This window comes from Rhinichthys klamathensis, unplaced genomic scaffold (genome assembly GCF_029890125.1).
Source record: "Rhinichthys klamathensis goyatoka isolate OS25496 unplaced genomic scaffold, OSU_Roscu_1.1 h1tg000863l_1, whole genome shotgun sequence".
Taxonomy (NCBI): domain Eukaryota; kingdom Metazoa; phylum Chordata; class Actinopteri; order Cypriniformes; family Leuciscidae; genus Rhinichthys; species Rhinichthys klamathensis.
The window spans coordinates 81,320-95,252 of record NW_026607231.1 but is presented as its reverse complement, the minus strand read 5'-3'; the positions used below and the strand labels follow the sequence as shown (position 1 = coordinate 95,252).

General features: G+C 37.8%; 1 protein-coding gene across 1 annotated transcript in view; it reads left to right on the top strand.

The window, feature by feature from the left end:
- Nucleotides 1-5,096: 5,096 nt before the first annotated feature.
- Nucleotides 5,097-13,933, top strand: part of LOC130078399 (neural cell adhesion molecule 2-like) — a 70,389-nt gene continuing 61,552 nt past the window's right edge. Inside the window, exons 1-2 of the mRNA XM_056243888.1 lie at nucleotides 5,097-5,199; nucleotides 9,799-10,005. Coding sequence (XP_056099863.1) covers nucleotides 9,849-10,005 — 157 coding nt within the window. The 5' untranslated portion in view covers nucleotides 5,097-5,199; nucleotides 9,799-9,848. The remainder of the gene's footprint in view (nucleotides 5,200-9,798; nucleotides 10,006-13,933) is intronic.

Genomic DNA, 13,933 nt, shown 5'->3' with positions numbered 1-13,933 from the left:
GTCCAAAATGACTGGGCAATGCAACCCACCGGCAGGCATTGCTGACGAAAGCTCATCAAATTTTGGACACGGCCCCTCCTCTCTTTCTCCGTGGTAGGAGGGAGGATACGGAACCCCATCATGCTGGATCTCTTTGTGACGGAGTCCTTCTGTCACGATCCACACACGGGAAACAGGGGTTAGATCCAAAAGCAGTAATTTAATAGGGTAATCCGTACTCACAAACTAGTCCAGGCAAAGGTCAAATCCAAAAGGCAATCCAAAAACAAGAAAACAAACAAGAACAGGCAAAAACAGGCTACCAGAAGTGGTGTGACAATATACAAGGACTCCGTAACAAACACTAAACAGGCAGGGTATTTATACACAGAACAAGACAATCATGATGGGGAACAGCTGAGTGCAATGAACAGTGATGAGCGCAGACAAGGATTGTGGGGAATGCAGTTCCAAACGTGAATGACACCGTGAGGAAAGAGGACCTCTAGTGGACACCAGGGAACATAAACCAGACACTGTGACATGGATGGTTCCATGAAGAACCTTTAACATCCAATCTTTCCATTCCACAAAAGGTTCTTTATAGTGGATTTTTAAAATGTTCTTCACACTAACAAAAAAAAAAGAAGTTATTTACTGTTCCCTGAAAGGTTCTTTCGGGAACCAAAAACCGGTTATTCTACGGCATCGCTGTGAAAACCACCTTTGGGACCTTTATTTTTAAGAGTGTAGCCAATCAGCGTCAGGTTCAGACAGACCTATTTGTGTTTCAGTTTGACCGATTCATTAAGAGGAACTCATTCTAAAGATAAGAATGATCTCAGTGGCAGTGAGAAAGCATAGCACACTGTTAAATGACTGGTGTGTAGCCTTTCAGCCTGGGGGCTTTGCACTGCTGCCTGCTTAATTACCGCTAACTCACTTCTTCCACACAAGCATTTTGTTCAGGAATGGCAAACACACCACAGAATTACAGTAAAGCAGAGAGTTATGTCTGCACCTCAGGCCTCCATTGATTTCAGACTGTTTTTATTGGTCTAGGGTCCCGCGTGAGCAAATATTATGAGGACCCATGCACTTTGTTTTACGGCTTTTAGTTATCATTACAGAAGTTTCTTGCTGCTATAGCTCAGTAATTTTTTGTTTTTGTTTTTTGGCAGGTATTGATATTTTGGGGCATTACTTATTTATTCTGGCACAGCCTGCATATTTGTGGCTGGCTCTCTCCATTTGCACATCTAATTGCTTTGGCAACTCATCTCTACAACTCCCGCACTCTCCCGTGCTCTTCTGTTTTCTGTTTTCAGGGAGCTATACGCACTACCAGCGAAACACGCTTGTTGTGTTCCACTGCTTTAAATAGACATGTTTAATGCCCCAAAAAAAGGATTTTCCCTATTGGTGGTCTTATATGTCAATAGTGTATTTTCTTTTTCTTTTCATTCTCTCAGCTCGTAAATTAGTGAAAAAAGTGATGTTCTCTATTTTTGCTCCAATGGGTGTTGATTCATATCAGTTTAATTAGATTATTTGGCTGACAGACAGTTAGGTTTAATCAGAGAACCGACTCTCGTGTGAGTGTGAAGTAATTAATTGCTTTAATTACATTTAGTTCCAGTCTTGGCTCTGAGGGAAGTTGTCAAAGATAACCCACATGCTATCAGAACTCAAACGTGGCAATAAAAAAACCTGGTGAGCACCAGCAAATAAACCTTTACTTAATCAAAAGAACAGTATATGGTCGTGGATTACATCACTGCTACCTCTGCTACTTGTATTTTTAGGGGCTCGTTATCTTGTATCTATGTTAGACGTGTGTGCAAAATTTAGATCAAGATCAATATTTATACCCATGAATTATGCATATTCTTGAGGTGAATTTTGCTTTAGGATAAATCAAACACATGGAAATGTGTTCCAGGAGAGCGAGTCTACGAGTATAGCACAGGCAGTTTGTGATCATCATCTCTCATCAATGTTTTGTGAAATGCGAGATAGACTTTGATTACAGGTGTTAATGTGCTTGACTCAGAGTGTACAATGTAATAATGTCTTCAAATCATTTTTACACTATATTAAGTGTCATTTTGTTCATTAACTTGTGACACTAAATATGTAATATTGTTTGAACAGTACAATAAGTAAAAAAATAAATTAAAAAACTTAATGAGAAGGCTTGTTTTTTTTTTTTTTTCCCAAAGTAGTCTTGGGGAGTAATTATATTCTGGTTGCTACGGGCAGCAACTCGCATACCCTCAGACTTGTCTCCATCCAGATGACTAGCTCCAGCCCCACTGTGCTGTAATTAATCATTACGCCAGATGCCAGTGCTTCCCCCATGAGCTCCGTCAGAGTGTGTTTAATTGTGTGTTCGTAAGTGTGTACGTGTGTCCAGTTTGCTCTTGACTCTTGCATGCCGATGTGGGAAAATCATAAAAAGAACACGAGTTGGTCATTCTCGGATGAACGGAGATACCTCCAGCTCAAGGAGTTTGTCTGCTTTCTCGCACATTCATGCTCCAGCATGCATTCGTGTTCTCATTCATATGCGGTCTGCTGCCCTCACCTCTATCTGAGCCACAAATTCACAGAGCACTTTTAAAGAGGAACCCCGGACCTCCCACTGTCATCTCCGTATGATTGGCTCTGCGGGTAGAAGAACATGGTGATTTCATCTGGTACTGAGCAGTTCTCAGGGGGAAAAAAATACCTGAAAACTCATAAACCCTCATGTCGTCCCAAACTCAAATGACCATATTTATTTAACACAAAAGAGTTATTTAGCATGCTCTCAAGTGACTTCAAAGGCCTATCTTAGACTTGCAGACTTTAGAGCAGATGGGGCAGGGAAAGGTCGGGTAGCTGTCGTTGGGTACTTGGGCAACCAATTCTTTCTTTTGTTTATAGGGATAGTTCACTTTGAAATTAATTTTTGATATGTTTTAGCTTACCTCAAGGGCATCCAAGATGTAGGTGTCTTTGTTTCCGCAGTAGTTTCAATTTTGATATTTTTAGGTCAAACCGTTCTTGTCTGTCAGTCATATAATGCAGGTCTATGGTCACCACCTCAAAGAGCATGCACAGAGAAGTCCAAATTAAACATGATTTAATGACTCGTAAATGTAAGTACACATTGATGGCCTAAGACATGAAACGAGCGGTTTGTGTGAGAAAACGAACAGTGTTTATATCGTTTTTACCTCTTGTAACCACAGCCACGTCCAAGGGATCTGAGGGCACGTGTGCTTCGGTCTGTGCGTTACAAGAGGTAAAAACGATATAAATACTGTTCGTTTTCTCACACAAACCGCTCGTTTCGTGTCTTAGGCCATCAATGTGTACTTACATTTACGAGTCATTAAATCATGTTTAATTTGGACTTCTCTGTGCATGCTCTTTGAGGTGGTGACCATAGACCTGCATTATATGACTGACAGACAAGAACGGTTTGACCTAAAAATATCAAAATTGAAACTACTGCGGAAACAAAGACACCTACATCTTGGATGCCCTTGAGGTAAGCTAAAACATATCAAAAATTTATTTCAAAGTGAACTATCCCATTATGCTTCGCTTGGGCAGTTTTCACTGTGTGTTCCTCAAATTCCATGGCAGCCTTCAATGTGATGTTCCTGATCTATCAGCTGCCAGTTAATATCAACTTGCATCAACTGTTGCTTCAGCTGATCCTTATAGCGCTTGCGTGGGGCTCCTCGATTTCACTTGCCCTGGTAAAGTTCCCCATAGAACACTGCTTTCGGCAGCCTCCCGTCATCCATGCGTAACACATGTCCTGCCCAGTGAAGCTGACGCAGTAGTAGCCTGGTCTCGATGCTTGGCAAGCCCACTTCTTCCAGAACTTCTGTGTTTGTCTTGAAGTCCTGCTAGAGTTCCCATGATGGAATGGAGACACCGTTGATGGAAGCAGGTGTCGGATGTGCACATAGTCGGATGTGCTTTCTGTGGACCAATGACTTGGAACCATACAGCAGAGTGCTGAGGACAACTGCCTTGTAAACTTGGATCTTAGTCAGCAGGTGCAATGAACGGTTTTGCCAGATGCGTTTCTGGCTTTGGCGAATCGGTGGTCCATATCCTTGTACATTGTTGCGTCATTTAAAATGACGCTTCGCAAATAGGTGAATTGGTCCACTATGTTCAGACGATGGCCATTGATGTTGATTTTGGGTGGATTATAGGTGTCGTTTGTACTCAATAACTTCAGTTTTCTTCAGGCTGATAGTCAGACCAAATTTTCTGGTAGACGAGTAACTGGAGTAACTGGTGTGTGTGTGTGGAAAGAGTGTGCAGTCATCTGCAAATAGTATCTCTGTGATCAACACTCCTGTCGTCTTGGTTTGAGCAAAAAGATGACGATGTTTTACACTACCATATACATACAATATTACCATATATACCAAATATTTAAAATTATGAATTATTATCATAATATCATAATCATTATCCATAATAATGGAAACTTAAATGGAATAGAGTTACCAAAAAATAGATTTTTTAAAATAGTTCTGACCCACATCTGGCTATGCAAAGACATCATTTTGTCATTGCAACAGATACATATAAATATACAGTTAATGGCAGCCCTAGTTGTCACTATTCTCTTTAATTGTGTAGAAAAGAGCAGCTTGGACATTCTGCAAGAGTTCCATTTTAAACTATTTAAATTGGTGAATCACATGCTAAAACAACACAGACAAACGCATACAAATAAATGACACTACCTGCAGGTGCAGTTCATTCTTAGTGGATTCCTCCTTGGAATGCAATGCAAGAACAGACCACGTATATAAAAAAGAAAAAGGCAGATCAAAGCTTTGTCTGTCTTGTGTCCTTTTCTTTTCCTCACTTCTATTGTACCAGGTGCTAGATGTTCCAGGCTGGCTAGCCTGATTGAAGTGATTGGGAGGGGGCTTAAAGAAGTCTCGCTGCACCCTCTCATCTCTCCCGCTTGCAAAGACAGTTTTTTTGTGCCGCCTGTGGTTTGGTGTGATTTCTGTGGCAGGAACATGTGAAGCACTCTTGTTGTACCTGCAGTTCGTGCACTGAATGTTTGATTGCTACCTCTCTCTTATCTCTCTCTGTCTCTTTTGCTTTGTTTTCCAGGTGTCCTCCAGGTGTCAATCTCGCTAAAAAAGGTGGAGCTGAGCGTCGGAGAGTCCAAGTTTTTCACATGCACAGGTCAGAACTCTCGCAGCATCACCTGATCATGTGTCTGACATTAATGTATATGAGATAGATGCACGACTGCACACAATTTACGTAGTGCTGACTCAAGTAGTCGTTTATTTAGGTTGAACGGCTTAAATAACGTCTCCTGTCGTAAGCAGTATGGAATTCTAGACTAAGGCTTTCTTCATGACCAAGGCAAATTGTCTGATTGTGTGTGTATGTTTGAATATATTTTTTTCTTGGACTGACAGCTGCTTTTATATTGATTGTTTTACAATATTTTTGTTTGTTTTTTTAAACTGGGTGGGGACTATCAGGGGTCTGTAATAGGTTGCTTTGAGGAAATTTTACCAAATATATTTTTAAGGGCTGGTAAATATATTACCAGGCTAACCTAAAATTTGATGTGATCAATTATGTTTATTTTGTTATGTTTATCGCAGTTATTGAATTTGATATTATTGCAGTCAAAATCAGTAATCACATTTTTTCATTATATTGACAGGCATAGTTTGTAATAGTAAAAAGCTAAATATATTACACACACACACACTGCTGTTTAAAACTTCAAGGTCAGTAAGTTTTTTATTTTTTTATTAATACTTTTATAAAGCAAGGTCCTATTAAATTGATTTTAAAAAGATTTATATTTTTTTTACAAAAGATTTATATTTAAAATAAATGAAATGTTCTTTGGAACTTTCTATATATCAAATTATGTTTCCATTTCTTAAAAAAATTTAACAGCACAACGGTTTTCAACATAATATTTTTTTTTTTCTTGCTCACGAAATCAGCATATTACAATGATTGACATTGAAGACTGCTGAAAATTCAGCATTGCCATCACAGAAATGAATTATATTTGAAAATATATTAGAATATAAAACATTTATTTTAAAGGAATAGTTCACCCAAAAATTTTAATTATTCCATCCTTCTTCAGCCTAACACAATCGGAGTTATATAAAATAATATCCTGGCTCTTCCCAGCTTTGTAATAGCACTGAATAGTGCTATTACATATAGCACATAGAGCACAATAGTGAGTTTTTGAAGCTCCAAAAAGCACATCCATCCATCATAAGAGTAATCCATACGACTCCAGTGGGTTAATAAATGGCGTCTGAAGAGAAGCAATGGGTTTTTGTAAGAAAAAATACTGGGTCAGAGGTCACCCTTCCGCCGTAAACTCGACTCTCTCTTGTGAACGTGCGTACAGCCGTTGCCGGAAGCCAGTGGTTATAGTTTATAAAGTTTTAAATATGGATATTTTTCTGACAAAATCATGTCGCTTCACTTCAGAAGGCATTTATTAACCTACTGGAGTCATATGGTTTATATGATGGATGGATGAGTATTTTGGAGCTTCCCAAACTTGGACACTATTCAATGCCATTACTAAACCAGGATGTTACTTAATATAACTCTGATTGTGTTCGGCAGAAAGAAGAAAGTCATATACACCTGGCTTGAGGGTGAGTAAATTATTGGATCATTTTCTTTCTTGGTTGAACTATTCCTTTAAATTGTAAAAATATTTCTTTTGAAAGACATAAAAAATGCACACACACACACACACACACACACACACACACACACACACACACACACACCTTAATGCATGATAATATATAGATGGTAATGTCATGTTTGGGGACCCTTGCCTTTAAAAAAAGTCTGTAGTCTAAACACTAAAATCAGTACAATTCCCTTGCTCAAAGTTACTTATCATTCAAGACCAGTAGATTGCTGCTTGTAAACCTCAGATCCTAGCCTGTCTCTTCTTGCAGACTGCAGGCAAGGTTGTGCTTGGACATGAGTATGGATATCCATGTGCACAGGGGTAGATTATGTTTTGTGGTGAAGCTGGGTGTTGTTTTTCTTTTCCACATGGCTGAGCTGCTGTAGTCAGGTTGCAGGGCTTTGCTGCATGAGCTCCAGGCACTACCTGACAGAATCCTTTAAACAGGGTGATGCATGCTGACCCCTGCTGGACTCCGTCCAGATTGCGAGTGATTAGCACACCTGGTATGTGTCTGGACTGGAGATATTATGGAGGGTGCACACATGCCCTGCAGACCTTCAGCTCAACTAGGCAAACCAGCATGCTTGCCTTCCAAAATAGCTTTGGGATATGCAGGGATATTGCTTTGATGTAGGCCTATTTATAAAGTTCTTTTTTTGGGCTACAGCAGGACAGATAAACTCTTTAATTTCTGTGCTGCATGTTATGGAAATAATTTGCTCCAGAAAAGCGAATGTTGCACATAATGGTGGATAACTGTTGAGGAATGATTAAAAGACTATTTTTTAGGAAAGAGCTAGACATGTTCAGTGCATACTGAAATAGAAAATAAACAGGTCACAGTATACAGTGTCTTTGATGTCTAAAATGGATCATAGGCTCAGTATGTGGTCATTTAGTGGATTATTTTATGTACAGCGACAGAATGAAATAAAATTGATATTGTCAAATGGCTTAATGCAATAGTCATATCATAAAGGCTTTTTTTTCCCTCAGAATTGCGTGATATAAACTCACAATAGTGTGTAATAAATCCGAATTACGAGATATACTCGCAATTCCAAGGAAAAATGTCAGAATTGTGAGTTTATATCACGCATTTTGACTTTATGACTTGCAATTGTGAGTTTATATCGTGGGAAAAAAAGTCAGAATTGTGAGATGTAAACTTGCGATTGCAAGAAAAAAAGTCACTGTGGCAATGTGACCTATACTGTGACACAAGTGGCATAATTATTATTATTTATTTTTTTTACTTGCTGAAAGAGGTTTGCATTGAGTCTTGTAAAGAGAATACCCTATGAACACCCACACTTTTCCGTTAACAAAAAAGTAAAATAATTTTTATGTTTTACGCAAAATCGTGCAGTCCTAACAGTGACTGACAGTACTCTTTTACTGGGACAAGTAGGTTAAGTGTCTGGCTCAAGGGCAGAGTGTTAATATCTCATGAATCCCCCCCCTTGCCAAGCTTGAACCTTCAAGCTTTTGGCTGCCAGCCTATACATCTATAACCAATACACCATACCATATATTAAAACTAAACTTCATTCACAAGCAAAAAAAATTGAATGTGACCAGCGAAGTGCGCTAAGCTTTGTCCCTGAGCCCTTCAACCCCTAACATCTCATCCTAACCCCTTCAGCAACTCCTCCGTGGTCCAGCGTCTGCTGAGTGGACTGAGATTATACTGCCATGTCCTCTCCTTGAACCCCTTACGTCCCGCAGATCATCCTCTGCTCCTTCGCTGATAACCCCCTGCCCGCTCTCAGCGTCTCTCCCCTGGCAGAGCTGCATCACAGGGCCGGTTGCATCCTCGGCCGGCCCGTCTTCCTGGAGCCGCAGTCTCACGCTCCCCCGTTGTGCAGCCGAAGGCCCCTGTTGTGCAGTTGATTGATGCTTTGAACGGAGAAGTGCTGCACCATGCTGATGCTTTTTATGACCTTCCAGCAAAGCAGGATTTACAGCGCCAAGCACCTTGGTACCAAATGTGGGTCCGGCCAGCCAGTCTCTGCAGGGCAAAGCGCATGACGGGTTTTGTTTATCGCTGTGTGTGTGTGTTTGAGAGACAAAGAGAGAGTGTATGCCACTACCAGAGGCTTAAGAGATATCATTAAAGGGGAAGTTCTGCACCACTAGCAGCACCAAATGGAATGGCAGTGAAACATGTCCAGTTCTTTCCCTTTGGGTATGAACATACTGTATTTGGGCTGCATGGTATATCAAAATAAAATCAATATCACGATATGGCTTTGTGTGATTGTCAAATATATGTGCTATTGTTTTCAGAGTGAAGCGGTTTCTGCATGGGTGTAAATGAACACACAGTGCCACACTTCATTCTGAAAACGGCAGCGGATATTTTTATTCATTTCATATCCGTCAGAATGAAAGCTTGATGGTTTACTAGTTTGAAAATGAGATTAAGACATATATATATATATATATATATATATATATATATATATTTGTATTGTAATTTTACAGTAAAATGCAATCATTTTTATTATAGTACATTAGTATTATTAAAAATGTTTCTTATTTTGTTTTGTTTTTTTATTTAACAATAGTTATTATTATTATTATTATTATTATTATTTTACAGTCATATTGAATTGGTCAAAAACAGTGGCAATTTGTCCCATGAAAACTTAAGTGGAAAGAGATTTTTGTTTTGGTTACTGAAAGAGTTGGTTCTTGGAAAAAGCAAACCCTGTATGAACTCCCAATTAGTTTTTTTTTAGTTTTTTTTATTTATTTTTTATCATTCAGCCCACAAGGATTTTGAAATCTGTGTAGGTCACATTTCTGCTTTTTTTATTTGATCTATTTTATTATTTATTTTATGCAGATGCACTCCCAAAATCACCCTACTCACTCTAGAATGAATAATTGAAAATTTCTGTATCTTTTCATACAGCAATAAATATCGCAGGGGAAAAAAACGAAATATTGCAATGTCAGTTTTTTCCAATATTGTGCAGCCCTATGCTCTATCAAATGCTGTGCAATATTGTCAAGTAGTAATTTACACTATATTCTGTACCGCACTATGACCGTAACCGTGTGTGTGTTTGTAGTGATCGGGGAGCCTGTGAATCTGGACTGGTATAACCCACAGGGGGAGCGGATGGTCCCGTCTCAGCGGGTGGCACTGCACAATGAAGGTATCCGTTCCAGACTCACCCTCTACAATGCCAAAATAGAAGACGCTGGAATCTATCGGTGCCAGGCCAGCGATGTACAGGGACATACAGAGGAGGCCACTGTGGTGCTGGAGATCTACCGTAAGTATCAAACACACAAATATATCTGCTCATACACACTTTTTATTGCCGTCATGGTTTTATAACTTTGCATACTGTATGTAGATGCGTTTGAAATAGGATCAGATATTAACGGGGACTTGGGGTAAAATACCAAACATATCCCATAATGTAGCAACACAAAATGCCCTTTGAATAATGAATTCCTCTGTTTTTAGTTGTAAAGTTTTTATATACACTAAAAAGATTACAAGATTTTGCAATTACATTAAGCCTTTTAACCACAACTTTTCCTTGTTAAAAAAAACTTGAATACCTAGAATGTTACTGTAAAAAATAAGTAGAATAAAAAAAATAAGATTGAGAATTATATTGCATTATCTTAATTAACAATGTTGAACAATCAGCAGAAATCCATTTTATGAGTTTATATTTGTGTATTTAATTAACAATGTTGAACAAGCAGTAGAAATCCATTTTATGAGTGTATTTGTGTATTTTAATTTTGGTCTAGATGAATACATCAAATTATTTAGTGTTTCTGAACATACTTGAGTAATATGTCAGATTAGTTCTGCATTAATATGGAATATTTGATTAATAAAAAAACTACAACCACTAATTTATATATATTAGTGGTTGTAGTCTTTTATATATATATATATATATATATATATATACAGTATATAATATTAAAATCAGTACGGTATTTTTTACTAAAGAAATTGTTTATTTCGCAAATTGATAAAATTGATGTGACGCGACAGTATATAATGACAGTATAAAGACATTTATAATGTAACAAACGGATTTTGATATCAAACAAATGCTGTTCCTTTGAACTCTCATCAAAAAATCCTAAATATAGGCTATCACTGTTTCCACAAAAAAAATAAGCTGTTAATATTTAACTGTTTTCAGTTTTTCTGCAGAAAATTCAGCTTTGCCACCACAGGAATAAATTACATTTGAAAATATATTTAAGTAGAAAACAGTTAAATTTGAATTGTAACAATATTTCACAATATTACGCAGTTACTGTATTTTTGATCAAATAAATGCAGCCTTGTTGCACATAAGAGTCTTATTTCAAAAACATTACAAAAAATCTTACTGACCCCAAACTTTTGAACAGTATTTTCGGTACTACATTGACGAGTGAGGATCAGGAAATGTCATGAGCCAGAACTGAACTTGCATCGCCTGAATGAGCACCGCAGCTCAGTTAGCCATAGAACAACAAATCGTTAAACATTAATGCTAAAGTGTTTACTGTATATTGCTTGTGTTTGGAGACAGAACCAATTAGAGAATTTAGATTCTAAATCGCCTGTGATTCAACACCGTGGGGCTCTTCAGCATGAAAAGCAAGCAGCTTTTTCTCCCACCTGCTCATGGCACTCGGCACACAGAATCCACCCAGGGGACACGAGGCTTCATGGCACGCCTGTGGTCTCTGAGCAGTGGGGATGCTGTCCCTTTCAACGTCCCATCAGTGTCAGAGACCATAGACTCACATCTGTGCTGAGAAACCAGACAGAGATGCTTAGATAATTGTCTTTCTTTCTTTTGCTCTATTTTACAAATCAGCAGAAAAAATAAATCAGCAAAGGGTTCTCATGTGGGCAAGTAAAGTTGTGATAGTGAGGTTTTCATTTCAATTCACCTATTTTCGTTGGATGTATGTGTTGAAATGGCATCTAAGGCACACTTGTGTGTTTCCTAAAAAGTTTGTTTTGTCTCCAATGACACATCATTCCAATTTCGATACAATATATATATATATATATATATATATATATATATATATATATATATACTGTATATATTTGTATGCATCTCAAGAAGAAAAAAAGATTCAGTTACCCTCCATCTGTCCTCATTTGTTCTCTTTGGAGATTAGATTTGATGCAAACTTGTACCTCGAATGATCATACATTTGCATTGAGATTTATTCAGCATATTAAAAGGAAGCATGCTGTTACATGTCCCAGCTATAAAAGCAATTCAAGAGTACTGTATATTGATGCAGATTACAATGGAACAACATCTTGGCACAACTATTTGGGAATCCATTACATGGCAAAGGACATTATGTGTGTTAGCACAAAAAAACCTTCCACCATTGGAAAAGCTGCCATTGAAATAGCTGTTTTGATTTCCCTCTGAATAGGACATCCAAAAGCTTTCAAAGAGAGAGCCTCACAATGCAGGGGAAATGGACGTGTTCCATCCGAAGATGTTTGACAAATCTGTTGATGTAAAGCTAAATGTAATTCCCCCAACAACGAGACAGCTGCCGCCACACGACAGGGAGAAAACCAGCATTAGTGATAGGGGAAAATCGACAGGGATAGGGGGATGACTTCACTATAAGAAAGAGATAATAGTTGTGTTGTGGTCACAACCAAATTGAATACTCCTTACAGTGGTGCATTTAAAGCAGTAGTTTCTACTGTGGAACAAACAGGAGGAATTTTATAGAATGTTGCTGTATTTTTTATTAAATTATAATAAATTATGAATAGCTTTCAAGTTAATAAAAAAGTACCAAAAGTGCCAAAAAAGTATCATAACTATGAATTGTGTACTATATTTCAAGACTTGTGAAGTCTATAGTCTATGTAATCTTCTCCTAGTGAGCTGAGCTCTTAAATAGTTCACTTCAAAATGAAAATTCTGTCATCATTTACTCACCCTCAAGTTTTTTCAAACCTGTATGAATTTCCTTCTTCTGCTGAACACAAGTTGAAGATATTTCGAAGAATGTTGGTAACCAAACAGTTGATGTACACCATTGACTTCCATAGCAGGAAAAAAATACTATGGAAGTCAATGGGGTACATCAACGTTACAGACATTCTTCAAAATATATTCTTTTGTGTTCAGCAGAAAAAAAGAAATTCATACAGGTTTGAAACAACTTGAGGGTAATTAAATGATGACAGAATTTTCATTTTGAAGTGAACTATTCCTTTAACCTAAGAGCCAGTGAGTTTACTACAAAAAGTGATTTCCTAGTATGTCTCGTTTTCCAGGACAAATATCAGTAGCACTTTATAAGTATACAGTAATGAAGTACTTATAAATCATTTGCAAACTACTATTTTATAGTTAATTCATAGTTGATATACTGTAGCCTCTACATTAGTATATTAATAGGTTTTATAAATAGTGAGTTATTCATTCACTGTGACTGTAATTAACAAACTTATTATTGTTTAATTAGCTCATAGTTAAATAATGTTTTATGCTTTGTTAACAACTTATTAACCATCTAAGTTATTCCTTTGTTAAACTTTTGAAATTAATGGGGAAGAGGTAATAAAGAACGAGTCCCAAGCACAGACAAAGTGGGGGGAAAAAAGAAAAAGGTGCAAGGGTGAGGAAATCTTTCTTTTAAAGGGACCGACTTCAAAGGCTTGAAACACAGGGGTAAAACAAGTCTACATGAAATGTTCACCAGAAATTCTCTTTCTTTTTTTAATGTACAGGAATGATATTTTAATCCTCAGTGTGTATAATTAGTGGATGTTGCAAAACTTCCAGGAGATATTTCACAAGCTTGCTTCTCTGTGGCTGACTTTGTACCAGGCTTGGCATTTGCCTGTTCCATTAGAAGTTGAATTTGGAGCAGTGGGAGCCGTGTGTAAACAGACATGACTCACAGATCAATACGCAGAGCTGCTGCGCTGATGAGGGTGTGCAGCATTTCTCAGCCCTCTGAAGACACATTTCCTTATACTGCGCTGGAGCAGCTGTTTACACCAGCTTCCCACACAAACAGAATGTGTCTGTGAATTGTGAATAATCAGAGACTATGTAGAAGCACACCTGATTTATGACAAGCAAGACGTAGATGTTGACATGTCCCTTGTTTTCCGTTGATTTTTCTTTGGTTTTCTCACTGGGGGTCTGAACTAGGATTCCAAAGCCCTCGTGTTGTTTC